The 18,100-nt window shown below is 38.8% G+C and overlaps 1 protein-coding gene across 12 annotated transcripts in view; it reads right to left on the bottom strand.

The window, feature by feature from the left end:
• The window catches only part of PAK1 (p21 (RAC1) activated kinase 1), a 151,773-nt gene that overhangs the window by 60,726 nt on the left and 72,947 nt on the right, over window positions 1-18,100 (bottom strand). For 8 of the 12 annotated variants that reach the window (XM_082410355.1, XM_082410358.1, XM_082410356.1 and 5 more), the window contains one exon: window positions 9,602-9,812. In XM_082410355.1, coding sequence (XP_082266481.1) covers window positions 9,602-9,791 — 190 coding nt within the window. In that variant the 5' untranslated portion in view covers window positions 9,792-9,812. Of the gene's footprint in view, window positions 1-9,601; window positions 9,813-13,781; window positions 13,955-18,100 lie in introns of those variants that run through there. The other 4 variants (XM_082410360.1, XM_082410351.1, XM_082410349.1 and 1 more) reach the window with 2 other exon arrangements.

Below are 18,100 nucleotides of genomic sequence, written 5' to 3'. Positions count from 1 at the left end.
AAAACTTGCAAGTGGATGTTTGCAGCAGCTCTATTCATAATTACCAAAACTTGGAAGCAACCAAGGTGTCCTTCCATAGGTGAATGGATAAGTAAACTGTGATACATCCAGAAAATGGAATATTATTCAGCACTAAGAAGAAATGAGCTATCAAGCCATGAAAAGATAATGAGGAACCTTAAATACATATTACTAGGTGAAAGAAACCAATCTGAAAAGACTACATACCATATGCTTCCAACTATCTGACATTCTGGAAAAGGTAAAACTATGGAGACAGTATTAAGGATCAGTGGTTGCCACAGATTTGAGGGGAAGGAGGGATGAATTACCAGAGCACAGAGGAATTTTAGGGTGGTGAAACTATTCTATATGATACTATAATGGTGGATATTCGCCTTTATATACATACACTTGTTCAACTCATAGATGTACAACACCAAGAGTGAACTCTAATGTAAAATACAGACTTAAGGTGAATATGATGTGTTGATGTAGGTTCATCTATTGTCATGTACCACCCCAGTATAGGATATTGGTAGTGGGGTAAGTTGTACATATGTGTGGGCAGGAGGTTAATAGGAAATCTGTGTACTTTCCACTCAATATTGCTGTGAACCTAAAACTGCTCTAAAAAATAAACTCTTTTTTTTTTTAATTATTTATTTATTTATTTATTTTTGGCTGCGTTGGGTCTTCGTTGCTGTACGCATGCTTTCTCTAGTTGCGGTGAGCGGGGGCTACTCTTCGTTGTGGTGCGCAGGCTTCTCATTGCGGTGGCTTCTCTTGCGGAGCGTGGGCTCTGGGCGCGTGGGCTTCAGTAGTTGTGGCACGAGGGCTCAGCAGCTGTGGCTCGCAGGATCTAGAGCATAGGCTCATTAGTTGTGGCGCACAGGCTTAGCTGCTCTGCGGCATGTGGGATCTTCCCAGACCAGGGCTTGAACCCGTGTCCCCTGCATTGGCATGCGGATTCTTAACCACTGCGCCACCAGGGAAGTCCCTAAACTCTTTTTTTTAAAGACTTTGAGAACTCTGCTCTACAGACTTACATCTTCTCCTTTATCTCCCACTACAGGCATACCTCATTTTACTGTGCTTGGAGTTACTGCACTTCACAGATATTATACTTTTTACAAATTGACGATTTGTGGCAACCTTGCATTGTCAGATGATGGTTAGCATATTTTAGCAGTAAAGTATTTTTAATTAAGGTATGTATATTGTTTATTTAAACATAAATGTACACTTAATAGACTACAGTATAGTATAAACATAAGTTTTATATGCATTTGGAAACCAAAAAAAATTCATGTGACTCTTTTTATTGTGATGCTAACTTTATTGTGGTAGTGAGCAACACAATAAAGCTGGAACTAAACCCACAGTATCTCCAAGGCATGCCTGTACTTATGCTTCATACATTCTACACCAAATACACTGAACCAGTGATGGTTCACCAAACGTAATGGGCTCTTTCACACCTCTTCCTATTGTCTCAAGTTACTCCCTTTGCCTGTGAATCCTGCCTTTCCCTTTCCCTTCCCTTGCCACCTCACCACACAAACCCTTTTATTTATCCTTGTCAGGTCTCAGCTTAAAAGTCATCTCTTCTGTGAAGTCCTCCCTGATCTCTAGGTTGGGGAGTTCTTTACCTTCCCCTCTGTTCCCACAGCACCATTATAGTAACTGCCTATTTTAAGGGTCTATTTTTTCCAACCAGACTGAATTCTAAGTTCAGGGGCCATGTCCAATTTATCACGAATCCCCAACAGCTAGCAAAAGCCAGGCATAAAACAGGTGCTCAGACACTGAGTGAAGAAAGGAACAAATGATCAGACACCTAACTCAACCTGACAAGGAGTCTAAGGAATCTGCCTAAGACATGCAAATTCTCTCCAGGGCAGGAATAAATGTTCCATTTTTATCAGCTCTGACATGATTTTCACAATCCCGTTTTAAAATCCTGCTCTGTGGTAGCTCAGCACACTGGCCAAAAGATATTCTGAGGTCCTAATGCCTCCACAGACCCAACATAACCCTGATGAAAGGCAGCAAAATGCAGGGGGCGGGGGGACACACAAGAAGGTCTAGAATCCAGGCCAGTTTTGCATCTACCACACCATATAGTCCAGGGGCTCAGCTTTCTCATCTGAACAATGGGGAGAATGAACTAGATGATCTTAAGTGCCCCTTCAGCTCCTACACTCCAAATGTCTTTGAAAACAGAAAGATCAGCACTCTCAAAGCCCTGTATCTACATTTCTTCCTGACACAGCATCCCACAGTTTTAATAGGTACTTCATATACATCATCTCATATAATCACCACAATCCTGAGAGTCAACTTTACTTGGCGATTAGGAAATTGAAGCATGGACCTGCCTACAGTTCTCGAAGTAATTCAAATTCAAAAAGTGTAGCGTCAAGAGCCAAGGCCCTTTACATTCTACTACTTTACCTCCCCTAAAGAATTTCAAGTTGAATCAAGAAAACATACTTTGTTATAATGAGAAGAAATAACATTAAATAAGAACTTACTATGTATAAGATACTATAACCATAAAATATTTTCCTTAATTCTTATAATCCTATGGGATACATTATTACTACTGTCATTTTACAGATGAGGAAACTAAAAAGCAGTTAAATAATTTGCTCAAGCTCATACAGCTAGTAAGAGCTGGGATTTGAACCCAGGTCTGATTCCAAAGGTTCTTTCCTTAGTATCTTAGTGAGAACCATTTGCCTACATGCCAATTGCTAGGGTTTAAGCTATTTTTACACTTGGCAATTTCCCTTCCAGAAGCAGCTGCTTTGAGAAAGGGAATGGTTTATTACGGTTCATAAATGGTTCATTTATGACATAAGTCCATCTGTCTTACTCATAGCTAGAATGCATGGGACATGTCGCAGGGCTTTGGAATTGCTTTCTGTTCCTAAATTTCCTCTGATCTAGTCAATTAAAAGATTGTAGAGAAGAACACTTATGTTATTTTTATGCTTTACTTAGATTATTTTTATGTTTTATTTAGATTTTTGTTTTATAGTTATATATCTTATATTTTATATATTATTTCTATGGTATGTTATTAATATGCCATATAATATACCATCACAGGCACGGAATGTCAAATACAAAACAAACTTCGGTAATGGAAACACAGAAAGAGAGTGGCTCAGAGGATGAATAGCCTATAGAAAAGAGCCCCAGGGAAATGAAATCACTTAACACACGAACATATAAAGAGTATCTGAGATTTGTAGTTTTAAGAGGCTTACCTTTTTGGCCTCAGTTTCAAATAGAGTATTTGTTCCAGAGGTCCAGGCCCACGTCCAGAGCTTAGAATCCTGCTTCTGACATTACAGAGAACTCTTGAGAACTCCTTGGGAAACCTCTCCTTGGGTCTGTTTAGTCTCAGTGCACAAATTCTTTAATCTGGCCTTTCTAATAGCCCTATCTAAACCAACAGGAAATACAGGCTATACGTAGGAAGAGAAAGGTATTTTACCCCAGGACCATTCTTTAATTCTATCTTGGAAGAATCCCATTAAGAGTTGTTCTTTTGTAAATCTCATAACAACTCTTAAGTGTTAATCACAGATTCGAAAAGAAAACCATGACTGCAAGCAATAATAGCCACAAAATTACTACCAACTCTTAACAAAGCTGCAGTTTGCATAACTTTTTTCACATCTTTAGTCTAATAAATCCATTCAGCAACTCTATGAGATAAATATTATTATGTACCCATACTCCGGGTAAGATAAGTGAGGTGAAGAAAGGTAGAGCAACTTACCAAAGGTCACAAAATTAGGGATGGTCAATGGTGATAACCTCCAGTGCTTGAACTCCAATATAGCTGCTTCTACATGCACTATGCCTTCTGCAGACTAAGTGAATATGAATGGAGGTCATTAAATGCAAATTTGTTTTAAAATAAGTTAAAAGAACTAACCAAATCAGTTCTACTAAAGGCATTAGTCTGAACATCTCTAGGATGGGAGCCTTCAAACAGTACATGGTGTCTGAGGACTTAGAAGAATTAAAGAGCACAGTCCAGAAGTCAAGAGACAATTGTTCAAAGGCAGACTCCATGCACTGCAACTATGTAGCATATGACCTTGGGCAAGTCCTTGACTCTCTGAGCACAAGAGTATCAGGGTTGTACAGTGGAAAGGTCCCTGGAATCACAGAAAAAAGCTATAATCACAGATCAGCCACTCCTAACCAGATGACCTTGGGCAAGTTACTCAAACTGAACTACCTCAGTCTACCGTCTACAAAGTGAAATATTTATCTCCCTGAAAAATTGGGACATTTCACAAACATCAAAGTTCCTAATATAATATGTGGTAACTAACAGGCATTCAATAAATAGTAGCTCAGTTACTGCTGTTACTGTTTTATGGTTATTACTATTGTGTTAGTACTATTTGTTATTACTATTTTTATTACTATTGTTCTTATCATTTTAAGGATTAACTAAGATAAAGAAAATGTACGTGCTGTGTAGAAGCTAAAGAGCTTTACAAACATGAGTTATCATTAATAAAAGAAAGTGTCAGAGTAAGATTTACCAACCCACTCATTAAGACAGTTTAGAAACTGTGGCTAAGGAAAAAGAAGAACAAATCATCTGATTTCATGAAACTAGAGATCACAGACTTGAGGAAATAGAGTGAAAAAAGAAGCCTGCAAACCCATCCATCCTAATATTAACCCTATATTTGGCCAAGTCCATTTGGCTTTCTGGTAACATGGGAAATGAGGCTGACATTGCAAAATCCCAGGTTGCAGTACAGCCATCCAAGTTTCAGCACAAATCATTGACCTTATTTTTTTTTTTCAAAGATTTATTTTTAAGAAGCCCTTCTCATTGGTTCAGCTGAGCTAATCTAAGCTCAAGGCAGTAAAACACTCCAAACTTGGAGAGATAAACACTGACGTAGTCCAGTTTTAAAATTAACTTTGCTAAACTCTTCCCAAGCTTGGAGAATTCCACTTCGGTTGTGAAAATGCAGCCAGGAAAAGATTCCAAACTAAATGCTACAGGACTTCTTAGAATAAACCAAAGGCTCCAGATCCTAACCACAGGAACCAGGCTTTCCCACATGGAATTCTGCAACTCAGCGCCACCTATCACAGGCCCTTAATTACAGCTTCTTGCAATCATTTACGCATCCCCCCAGGCACACACTGAAGCCATGCTGGAGGTCAGCATTAGGTAATGCCCATAGACATTCTACCCATTGCCAGCTCAAATCTCAACCACTAACGCAGCCCACAGAGAGCTCTTCTTCCTCATCTCCCAAATCCCTTTAGACCCCAAAACTACCCCTCTGGAAATTCTGGCTCCAAAAGTCTGGGTAGGATCTGGGCAACTGTATTTCAGAAAAGCACCATGAGTGAGTCGGATGTGTAATCTGGGTTGGGAACAACTAACAGAGATAGTATGTTGTGATGTAATAGATACTTTAGGAAGACTTAGTTCCATACTCATCCCTGCCACTTTCCAACTGTAAGACCTTGATCAATTTACTTTTCTCTAAGCCTCAGCCTCCCCAGCTGAAAATGAGTTGTTACAGATATCGGATCAAACAAGAAATGAGGTTTCCCTTAAAAAAAAAACAAAAAACAAACTTCATATTTGTATAGTGTTTTAGAGTTTAGAAAACGCTTTTACATCCACTACGTCAAATGACAAAAGCCTACTCATGATATGGGATGGATGGGAATTATAATCATTCCCCCACTTTACAGTTAAGGATACAGGGATTAAAATAAATAGGTAAAAGGGCAAAAAATCACAGAGTTAATAAATGTTAGAGGTATGACTCAATCCAGGCTAAGTCCAGTTCTAGCCCATTTCTCTGTATAGCTGGTATAAATTCTCAAATACTTCATGAAGGGCATACCACTTCAAAGACTGCCAACACTGCGGTGCATCCTTCTAGGACTAAGTTAAGCACAAAGCGGCAGGTCAACAAATGCTTATTGGTTCAATGATAAAATCAACAAGCACAAAATCAAGCTGAATAAAGTTTCCAAACAAAAGGAAAAAATTCATTTATTTCATTTTGATGTATGCATTAATTATAGCCATCTAAGGTCTTAGAGCAAAGGGGTGAAACCTATGTGCTCAGGGTATGTATAGGAAATACAAAACTAGGTGGTGAAAGAGAGGCCACTACATCGTTTCACAAGAACTTCTTAGAACTCTATGCTTTCTACATCTATGCTTTGAATTTATAGAGCTACAGCTTTGATCTTGAGCTATGAGACTTACTTTCAGACCAGATTTGGCCTAGGGTTACTCAGCGAGGATTTCCAGAAGAACCTCTTCATCTACAGCTTTATTGCTGAACAAAGTACTTCACAATGGCCTAGTTTTGTTTCACATACATATACAACCTGATCCAACCTCATCTTTATATCTCATTTATGTAATTATAGCATTTCAAAACTATAAGAGACTGTATATGTCTACTGGTTTGACTAATTTTTTTAAATTGTTTTTTATTGAATGAAAGATTCTTCAAATTCTAGAGTGCTTTACAATTTTCAAAGGTTCCACACACGATTTCTTTTTTTCTTTAACTTTATTTTATATTGGAGTATAGCCAATTAACAGGGTTGTGATAGTTTCAGGTGCACAGCAAAGCAACTCAGCCATACATATACATGTATCCATTCTCACGTGATTTCATATAACCCCATAATAACCCTCTTTTTCCCTTACCCCTATATTATCTCTTCCCCTTCCCTCTCCACACTGGTAACCACTAGTTTGTTCCCTATATCTGTGTGACTCTAATATTTTAGATGAAGGCACTGAAGTCCAAAGACAAGTAACTGACCCAAACCAGGCAGCCAATTTATGAGAGAACCAAGACTACAAGACCGATATCCCAATTCCCATCTCCCCATTCAATACATAAGGTCATCCCTTCGGTTCCCAATGATGTCTAAACACTTCCATCAGCTGTTTTTTTTTTAACAGAGTTTTATTGAGATATAATTCACATACTATACAATTCACCCATAGAGTCCAAAATTCAGTGACTCAATACATTCACGGAGCTGGGGAATCATCTCCACAATCAACTTTAGAACATTTTCATTACCCCAAAAAGAAACCCCATACCTCTTAGCCATTGTCCCCTAATCCCATTCACATCCCCCTGCAACCCTAGGCAACCACTCTTCACTTTTTGTCTATGAATTTGTCTGGATAATATGAATTTGCCTGGATAATTCATATAAGCAGAATCATACAGTATGTGGTCCTTTGTGACTGGCTTCTTTCACTAATAATAATGTTTTCAAGGTTCCCCCTTTTGTAGTATGGATCTGGACTTCATTTCTTTTTGTTACCAGCTAATATTTCTTTGTATGGATATACCACATTTTATTTATCCATTCATCAGTTGATGAACATTTGAGTCGTTCCCACTTTTTAGCTATTATCAATAATGCTGCTATAAACATTCATGTACAAGTTTTTGTGTGGACATATGTTTTCCTTTTTGGTAATATAGTAACTCTTTATATTTTTGATATAAGGTCCTTATCAGATATATGATTTGGGAAAATTTTCTCCCATTCTGTGGGTTATCTTTTCTCTTTCTTTCTGAAGCACAAAAGTTTTAATTTTGATGATGCCTATTGGTCAGGAATCTCATCATCTTCCTGGTTTGTCAGTAAGAACAATTCCAACTTTTTATTTTTTATTTTTAAAAGTCCTCTTTACTGCATGTAGAAACTTGGGCTGAAAGCCTACTTATTTATAGAGATCAAGAATTATGGTTGATAAAGCACAATATTAAAAATAAGCACACATCTAAACTGAGGGATAAACAAAGTGGCTATATATGTGGGAGAAGATTCTATGGTAGAGTAACATCACCTAGATCATAGCCCCTCACCTAGGAAGTTGGCAGCTACTACATAAATGAATTAGCCAGAAAACAAAAGTTAAGCAACTTATGTGTGCCTCTTCTATCTAGACCCCAAAAGAGCTCACAATGAAGGTGGGGTAGAGGAAAGGGTAAACACAAAGATGCACGCCCAGTGTACTCAATAAAAGTCCTCAATAGTTCTCATTTCAGTTTTCCAACAATCATTTCCTATATGTAAGATCACTGCCTATTAGACATCTCTATGTCAAGACGTCTCAAATGCAAAGTGTCTAATATTATCTTTTCACTTCAAACACAATGTGTTTAAGTCATCATCTTTCCTGCTCTCCAACCATCAACCTTCCTCACTTGTTCCTCTTCTTGTGCTTCCTATTTGGTTAATGATACTATTATCTACCATCTCCCCTGATCTGTAGTTATGCAGGTATATTTTTCTGCAACATATTTTCTGCAATTCACCACTGTACTTGGCATATTTGGCCTACTGTTTCAGAATCCCAATTCTGACTTTACCATGTAGCCTACTAGCTATGCCTCCCAGCTTCAATGAAAGAGTAAGAGAAAGGGTACTGGGACTTCCCTGGTGGCACAGTGGTTAAGAATCCGCCTGCCAATGCAGGGGACACAGGTTCAAGCCCTGGTCTGGGAAGATCCCACATGCTGCAGAGCAACTAAACCCGTGTGCCACAGCTACTGAGCCTGCGCTCTAGAGATCACAAACTACAACTACTGAAGCCGGCGTGCCACAACTACTGAAGCCCGTGCACCTAGAGCCCGTGCTCCACAACAAGAGAAGCCACTGCAATGAGAAGGCTGTGCACCACAATGAAGATTAGGCCCTGCTCAACGCAACTAAAGAAAGCCTGGGTTCAGCAGCGAAGACCCAATGTAGCCAAAAATAAATAAATAAATTAATTAATTAATTAATTTTTTTAAAAAAAGAATCTGGACACAAGGGACTTCCCTGCTGGTGCAGTGGTTAAGAATCCGCCTGCCAATGCAGGGAACACAGGTTCGATGCCTGGTCCGGGAAGATCCCACAGGCCGCGGAGCAACTAAGCCCGCAAGCAACAACTACTGAGCCCGCGTGCCACCACTACTGAAGCCTGCGCACCTACAGCCAGGGCTCTGCCACAAGAGAAGCCACTGCAATGAGAGGCCTGCGAAGCGCGACAAAGAGTAGCCCCCGCTCGACACAACTAGAGAAAGCCCGTGCGCAGCAACGAAGACCCAATGCAGCCAAAAATAAATAAATAAAATTTTTCAAAAAACAAAAAAAGAATCTGGAAAGAAGACATTCCAAATGAAACTAGTTTGGGGGAAAAACCATATCCAAATGAAGACATTTCAATATTTCTTATATTTTGTGAGGTCATAAACAGTTTAAGAACTTAAAAAGTAAGTAAATATATGGCTTCAGATTGCCCAAAATCTGGCAAGAGCCTAATTATTTTCCTAGAATTTTGGTCAGATATAGTTAATAGAGTGTAATAATGGGTCTATTTTCCATTTGACTTCACAGTCATTTCAGGAAAAGAAGATAAGGAATAAGGAAAATATTTAATGAGAGAAAAAGGGATTAAAGGAAAATTAAATCCAGGAAGGGACAAATATTTTATTCAGGTTACAAAAAAAATTTTTTTTAAGTATACAAATGATGAGAAAGAAATGAAATACTGTACTTTTATCACCAGGTAAGATGGCTCGGTAAAATCGGTCCTTCTTTTTCTTCTCCTCTGGGTTTGGAGGCAGAGGTTTGGAACCGTGGTTTAGGGTTCCAGCATCTTTGCTGCCAGCTCCAATCATAGTGCTGGTATTTCTCATCGGAGGGGCTGGGGGTTTGTCTTGAATGTCTAGGCCGTTATTCGACATTGTCACCACCAGCAGCAGCTACTGGAATCAGAAAGAAGAACATAACTCTTTTATTATTTTTTGAGCAAAAGGAAATATGTGTTGAAAATTTTAAAGGAATCCAAATTTTACAACCCTTCCTCCAGGACCCACCTCAAGCCCTTCCACTGCATACTATGACTACTGCTATCTTATTCAGTCCACCATACTCAAAGATGTAATACCTACTCTGTGCCAAGCACTGCTGAAAATTCACAAGGTTCTTGCTTTTCTCTTCATTCTCCTACCTAAGGCATTGGAGAGCACAAAAAACCACCATGATGTGATTTAAAAGGCAGAAATTTGGCCCAGCTAAACTGAGTATGAATCCCTGTGCTACTTAACAAGCTTTAGAGAAATTCCTTAACCACTTGGGTTCCATTTAGTCGTTCACATGAAGATTAAATAAAACTGCCAACAGCATTCCACACAGTGAGTTCTCTGCCAAGCTCTAATTTTGTTACCTTAGGAAAATCATTCCTTCTCTGGTAGGAATTGTATCACTATACCAATGGTCAGTAAAGCTGCTGGTTTTGTAAACAGTTTTACTGGAACACAGCCACATCCATTCACTTACATATTGTCTATGGCTTCTTTCACGTTCCAATGGCAATGCTAAGTAGTTGCAATAGGCCTAAAATATTTAGGTTGTTCACAAACCTACAATATTTACTATCTGGTCCTTTACAAGAAAAGTTTGCTGACCCCTGGCCTTTATCATCTCTCCAGTATCTCCTTCCTCTAAAATTTGACCTTGTTCTAAATATATGATGATCAATGCATTAACCATCTTGTCCTATATGGTGCTGAATTTACAGGCAATTTCCAGTGTTTCTGGGAAACAGAAGGAATAAAATCTAAAAGAAAAGGAAAAAAAATCCCTATCACATGGAACCAGTAGTTTTAGTGAAGATAAATGTTATTACCTTAAATAAGTGTGCTTGACAATAGATAAATAGGAATATATCCAGAGTTAATAAAGTTTCTCATTATTCTTCATGCTACCCTGGAAACTATATCTTTAACCATGACTATTTAGAATGTAAGCTCCTTAGAGTCAAACACAACAGTGCTTTTTAGACTGAAGTTTCTAATCATTAAAAAAAAACAACAGTGTAATAATCACCAAAACTTTTCAGAAATATAGATGTCCTTGTATGATCCTCATAAATTCTGATTTAGTATGGCTGGGTTAAGCCCAAAATTTATAATTTTAAAACTTAGTGATCCCAGTGCCTGCCAGAATTGAATACCACTGCTTTAGAAGTTAATTACTTAAATGCTATGGACATAATCTATAGGAGTCTTAACATTTTCTAATAAATGCAGAGCTAAATGATCCCTTGCATCCATTTTTTCCCTCAATCCTTTCTCCACATGCCATCAGTGATCTTAAAACACTCATACCTCTACTTAAAACCCTTCAGTGACATCCCAGAATAAAAGCTAAAGTTCCTTAGCTTGCTTTTGAAGGCCCTCCCATTGTTTAACCCATTCCACCATCAGCTTCATTTCCCACCACTACCACTCCCTCTAATTCCCCTTATACTCTAGCCACACCCAACTTCTCCAACTTCTTCAAGTATACTGTAGTTTTCACACTTTCATTCCTTTACACATGCTGTTCCCTCTGCTTAGAATGCCAATTTCCCTATCCTCAAATTCACTCATCCTTCAACTGCTATTTCTTCTATGAAGCCCTTTTGAAACGTTCTCACCTTTAAGAAGTTAAGGTCTCCTCCTCCACACTCCAAAGGCAATGGGTATATTTCCAGGTTATCACATTTATTTTTACTATGTTATAATTATCTTCACCAGGAAGAATGTAACCCAAAGATCAGGCACGATTTTGTCACCTTTGTAATCCAAAAGAGCCTAGTATAGTATCTAACTCAACAGTGGATTCAATAAATATTTCTATTAATCAAAAGTTTGACAGAGTTATATACCTTGCCTTTAAGGAATTCAGTACAGACGAAATTTTAAGGTCCTTTGCAATCTGATATTGAACTGCCTCACAAACTAAGCCACTGTACCTGGACACAGCTTGCATTCAAACCACACTTCAGAAATCTCTGTTCTCCTGAATTTGCCAAGTAGTCTCTTACCCTCCTCTTGCCCTACCCACCCCCCACCCCCAATGCTTCTTGTCAGTAATTTCTCCCTCCTCTGACTGATGAAAATCTTACTCATCTTTTAAGATCAAATTTAAACTTCATCTGTTTATATAATTCATCCTGACCTACCTCTGACAAACCAACTGCTCCTTACTTCTCTTTTTGAACAAAAGAAATCTAGTAAGCAAGGATAATCTTGTTAATCTAGAGTAACTCTCTGGGTGGTGTGTTTTTTACCCATTTCTTCCAGTTTCATTTTGCAGATTTGTCTTTGCTTTCCCTCCCAGCCCCAACTCAAGTCCCTCAGCTCCCCCAAAGAGAATTTCTACTGGCCCAGCTCTCAAGAGTACCTTCCCACTCCAGATGGCCAGTTCCAAAATTATACCCCCTGCAGCCACCTGATACCCTAAGCAGGCCCTTCCTTGCCTCTTAGGTCCTTCAGCCAAAAGCTTCATTGAATATTACTCCTTTTCAGGATGACAGCCCAGGATTGCACCAAGAAAGGCTTCATCAACCTTTCTGATAAGGCTTTTCTTCATTTCTCAGTTCTTCCACTGTGTTTGAAGAACTCTAGGTGGTAGATTGCCACTTTCAAAAAAAATTCTAAATTATTAAAACCTAAAATCTGTTGTTGGAATACAATGTTTGAATACTCTGTACCACATTCCAGCCCAGGTCATCTAGCCTGTGCTTGAAAACCTCCAGTGATAGGAAATCCACAGTCTCACAAGTCAGCCTATTCTATCTTTGGTGACCTCATTTAGAGAGTTCTCACTTATATTGTTTTATCTTCTCCCAATGAATTGCAATTATTTGTTTACACATTTGCCTCTCCCTGCACTTCCCTTCCCTGCCGGACTTAAGACTATGAACTCCTCAACAACAAATTTCAGTCATCGCAATCCCCAACACCAGGCCTGGCACGGAACAGGTAATCAGTAAAGATTTGTTGAACAAGTGAACAAGCAAATGAATAAATAAAAGAACAACAAATGAACAAACAAACACTACTTCCCTCTATTATTTCTAAATCCTATATGAGGGCTACTCAGCGAAAGTCTATTGCCTCTTCCCAGACAGAACTTTATGTACCTGAAATCATCTCTCAAGACTCCCCCCACCGCCCAAAATCTATTTTCTCAATGCTAAACATTGCCAGTATTTTCAACTATACTCACAGAACACAAGTTTGTGTCTTCTTGAACCTTTCCTTTGAACTTACTTGGACTTAATATTTCTACACTACTTTCCAGTTTCTCTGCAGCCCTCCATCCAGTCCTTTCCTATGGCTTCTCCACAAGTCTTTACTCTCTTTACACTTTATAGATCCACTCAGAGGTCATTTTATCCATCTATACCTAGCACAATAATTAGCACATTTTAAAACCTACACTATTCTAAACTTTGTTTATAGGAAAACAAGTCCAAAATTTCAATCCTGATAGGAAAAAGAAGAAATTCTTTTTTTTTTTTTTAATTTTTACTGGAGTATAGTTGATTTACAATGTTGTGTTAGTTTCAGGTATATAGCAAAGTGAATCAGTTATACATATACATATATCCACTCTTTTTTTTTAGATTCTTTTCCCATATAGGCCATTACAGAGTATTGAGTAGAGTTCCCCGTGCTATACAGCAGGTTCTTATTAGTTATCTATTTTACATATGGTAGTGTGTATGTGTCAGTCCCAATCTCCCAGTTTATCTGTCCCCACCCTTATCCCCTGGTAACCATAAGTTTGTTGTCTACATCTATGACTCTACTTCTGTTTTGTAAATAAGGTTCATTTGTACCCTTTTTTTTTAGATTCCACATATAAGCGATATAATATTTGTCTTTCTGTGTCTGACTTACTTCACTCAGTATGACAATCTCTAGGTCCATCCATGTTGCTGCAGATTGCATTATTTTGTTCTTTTTTATGGCTGAGTAATATTCCATTGTATGTATGTACCACATCTTCTTTATCCATTCCTCTGTTGATGGACATTTAGGATGAGTCCATGTCCAGGTTATTGTAAATAGTGCTGCAACGAACATTGGGCTGCATGTATCTTTTTTTGAATTACAGTGTTCTCCGGATGCCCAGGAGTAGGATTCCTGGGTCATATGGTAGTTCTATTTTTAGTTTTTTTAAGGAACCTCCATACTGTTCTCCATAGTGGCTGTACCAATTTACATTCCCACCAACAGTGTAGGAAGGTTCCCTTTTCTCCACACCCTCTCCGGCATTTATTGTTTGTAGATTTTTTGATGATGGCCATTCTGACCGGTGTGATGTTACCTCATTGTAGTTTTGATTTGCAAGAAATACACTCAGCTCTTGAATAACATGACCAAATATATAGTAAGTCTTCTAGCAATCTCTGCAGGTCAAAGATTTGGAAGGATGAGAAACCAACGCCTTCTGACAAGCTGCAGAATAAAGCTAAGCCCGAGGCCAACATTTAGAATGATAGTTCAGATGGCACCCCTTTATCTATCCTAGATGACAAACTGATATAACATACAGAGAGAAAGACAGATTGACCATGTGTTACCAATGCCCCAGAGGCTCAGGGAGCCTAATAATTTATAAGCAACTAATTATACTGAAGTACTAATTATTAATCAACTGAATGACTCTATAATAAATGTAGGATCACTGTGAGGTTTCAAAAGGGCCATTGGCAGGGCGATATAGTAAAAAGATGAATGGAGTTAAAATCAGACAAGTTTAAGTCCTGGCTCTGTTATTTACTAGCTATAGTCCTAATAGAACTCTCTTCACCTATGAGCTGCAAACTGTTGTTTCCTCCTGAGCAGTCAGTCTCTAGACAGACACTGGTCAAGAGGCAACCAAGGAGGGGAAGTGATTTATGTTTCTTTTTCTATAAAAAGCATAAAGATACAGTGCTAGAGGAGAAAAAAGGGAAAGAAAACACTTTTCAAGTAGCCACTATGTACAAGGTACTTTACATACTAAACAAAACCGGTCAGGGATTCAGGGGAGTATGTTCACCAACAACTACTTCTTTCTGCTTTACCACATCTGGATTCCACAGCCACGAGTATAAATCACAGCCAAGATAATCAAAGATTTTAAGATACACATAACATCAAAGCCAGAAGCAACCTCAGGGGTCATCTAATCTGACCCCCTCACGTAACAGGAATACGGAGGTCCAAAAAGCAGAAAGAAATTGCCAAAGATCACACAGAAATTTAAAGGTGGGGATTGGAACTCAAGTCTTCCGATTCTCTGCCAAAGGATTTTCCAACTATACTTGAGGTAATCCTCACCCGGCTGTACCTATTCTGACCTAAACTATGCTACTTCTGATTTACATTTAGATCCATCAAATCTAGCCAATGGCAAATATAGAAATATATAAACATGTTTGGGCTGGACTTAAGATTGATATTTACTAAATGTCTGCCACGAGCTAAGCAACAGAGAAGATAAATAATTTCTTGGTCCTCAAATCAGCCATGTGAAAGTTATGTACACCTTTTACTGACGTTGCAGGTCCTTCATTCAAGTACAATTCAAATAAGTAATTTTTAATGAGTACTTACTTGTAAGGTGCTATGCCAGAAACCAGGGATATAGAGATAAATAAATGAATATGTTCCCAACTCTAGAGGTTCTCATGGTCTAGTAAGCAAGATAGACAGGACCTAGAAAACCACAATGTCAGGCCAATTGTGAACAGTGCTGTAGAACAGTACAAGCAGTAAAATGTCAGAAGAAACAGAAAGGAAAGACTATATTAAACTGAGGTCATCAGTGAGGCTTCACAGAAGTGGTGCTAAGAGTAGGGGCTTAGGAGAATTCCCTGGTGATCCAGTGGTTAGGACTCCACACTTCCACTGCAGGGGGCATGGGTTCCATCCCTGGCGGGAAACTAAGATCCCACATGCTGCGCAGTGCAGCCAAAAAAAAAAAAGAGTAGGGGCTTAAAGAATAAATAGGTCAGACTAGTGGTCTTTGACTCTGGACTATTAGAATTCCCTAGAAGCTTTTTAAAACACCAGATGAAGTACTTAAGAGAGGAAGTATACTAATATCTGCAATTTACTTTGAAATGCATTTTTAAAAAGTAAGATACATTAATGGATGAACATAGGGATGTGATATAATATACATGTCAATATGTAATATATAATGGATGTGATAAAGCAAGTTAACATGAAAATGTTAATGGTAGAAGAATCTACATGGCGATTACACAGGTATTCACTATAAAATTCTTTCAACTTTGCTGTATGTTTCAGATTTTCCTAATTAAAAAGCGGGGGCGACGGGGGTGGGGGGGGGAAATACCACTGCTTTAACTCTGATTTTAATTGGTCTGGGATAGGCCCAGGCATTGGTATATTACCTTGACCAAGGAAAACAGACAATAAAATGAATGATTTTGACAGAGAACGATGACGGCAAATATATCCCAGACCATAGGAATAACATGTGTGGAGAGTACAGTGTGGTAGAACGCAACATGAAGGTGAAAAAGTAGGACACAGCAATCACAGAGGACCTTTCATTTTCTGCAACACATACAGCGCTAGTCAGAAAAATGGTCCTTTCTAAGCAGTTCTAGATCTGTACAATGAATGTCCCACGTTAAAAATAAAAGATGACGCTGTTGATTAAAAAAGGCTGAGGGATGACAATGAGAAAAGAAGTGTTGCCTGGAGGAGCGGACCAGCTGCTATCCATCTGCACTGACGACTCTGTGGTGCCCTGAGCTCACACAATGGGACTTGGAGTTTAGGAGAGTTCTCTAAATTGCCTAACAAAGTTGCTAAAATTCTTTTAAAAGTAACCCCATTGAACCTCCTGGACTAACCGTATTTACAAATAGGGTTTCAGCCATCACCTGAGGCTGATATTTTAATAACCACTAACATTAATGGAGTTTACAAGAAAACTTGGAAATCTATTTGGTTGGTATTATTTTTCTCATTCATTCATGTAAATATTTATTCATCACCTACTGTTTGCCAGACTGTGTTAGGTGCTGGGGATAAAAGAGTGAACAAATCAGAAGAAGCAACATCTCAGAGATGCTGCCAGCCACCCAGGGTCACACAGCTAGTGGAGAGCAGAGGCAGGAACCTGAAATGAAGTCTGTGTGACTGCAGAATCACCTCTCTTTCCACTACACCATACCTCACTGTTCACTCTAGAGGCAAAGGAATTGGACTAGATGACCTTTAATATTACCTCAGGCCATTATTTAAATGAAGATGGGGAAGGAAAAAAGAAATAAAACCTATCTCATGTATTAATCACATTTCTCAGTTCCAACAACTCAGAGCTGCTAAGACTGGCATGATCAACACTCCACCCAAGACTGGGGAGTACTGCATGCCCTTGACACCTGGTTATGAGAATCTGATCTTTAATTAAATTGTGCCAGGAGGTTTTCTTTGGCAGAAGCCTGGAATGCTACAGTCTTGAATTTGCTGAGGGATGTCCTTCTGACAAGTCAAAGACATTCCCGCTATGCAGCCTCCAGCCACTCGCACTGGTTTAGCAACAAGAAAGCAACTGCTGAGGTAGCAGGGAGGAAAACTAGAAGCTCTTTCTGAGCTGTTAGGAAAGCTACTTTAATTTTTGACCCTCAGTTTCCTCTTTTTTAAAATACAAATAGGATTGTCTATTTTACAGAGCTATCATGAGAATTGAAAAGCATATATAAAAGCCCCTAGCATGCTGCCTGACACAAAATAGATGTTCAAAAAACACCTGTTCTCATCCCCCACTCATCTATCCAGTTTCATCTCTTCTATCTCTAAACTTGTCATTCCAACCCAATCTGCTTTCAGGCTACTGCCTTTGCCCACACTGTTCTCTCTGCCTAAAATGTCCCAACTTGTCTGCCAAGAAAACTCCTACTCATTCTTCAAGACCCGGCTTGATTCACTTCCTCTACAAAACCTTCACACAGCCCTCCTATTTCTACCTTGCCCCAAATTTAATAGCATTTTATACACAATTCTATGCAGCAGGTTCCATATTTCATGATATCAACCTCACCAGACCATGAACAAGTCAAAGGACAAAACTAAGTCTGATTAATGTCTATGTCCCTGAGTCCCACCCAGCACAGACCTGGCACAACTAGGTAATTAGTAACGGTTCACTGACTAAAAGGCAGCCTGGTTTAGAGAAGAAAAACACAGGA

This window comes from Balaenoptera physalus (genome assembly GCF_965194825.1).
Source record: "Balaenoptera physalus genome assembly, chromosome: 10".
NCBI classification, from domain to species: domain Eukaryota; kingdom Metazoa; phylum Chordata; class Mammalia; order Artiodactyla; family Balaenopteridae; genus Balaenoptera; species Balaenoptera physalus.
This window is presented reverse-complemented; position numbering and strand designations above follow the sequence as displayed.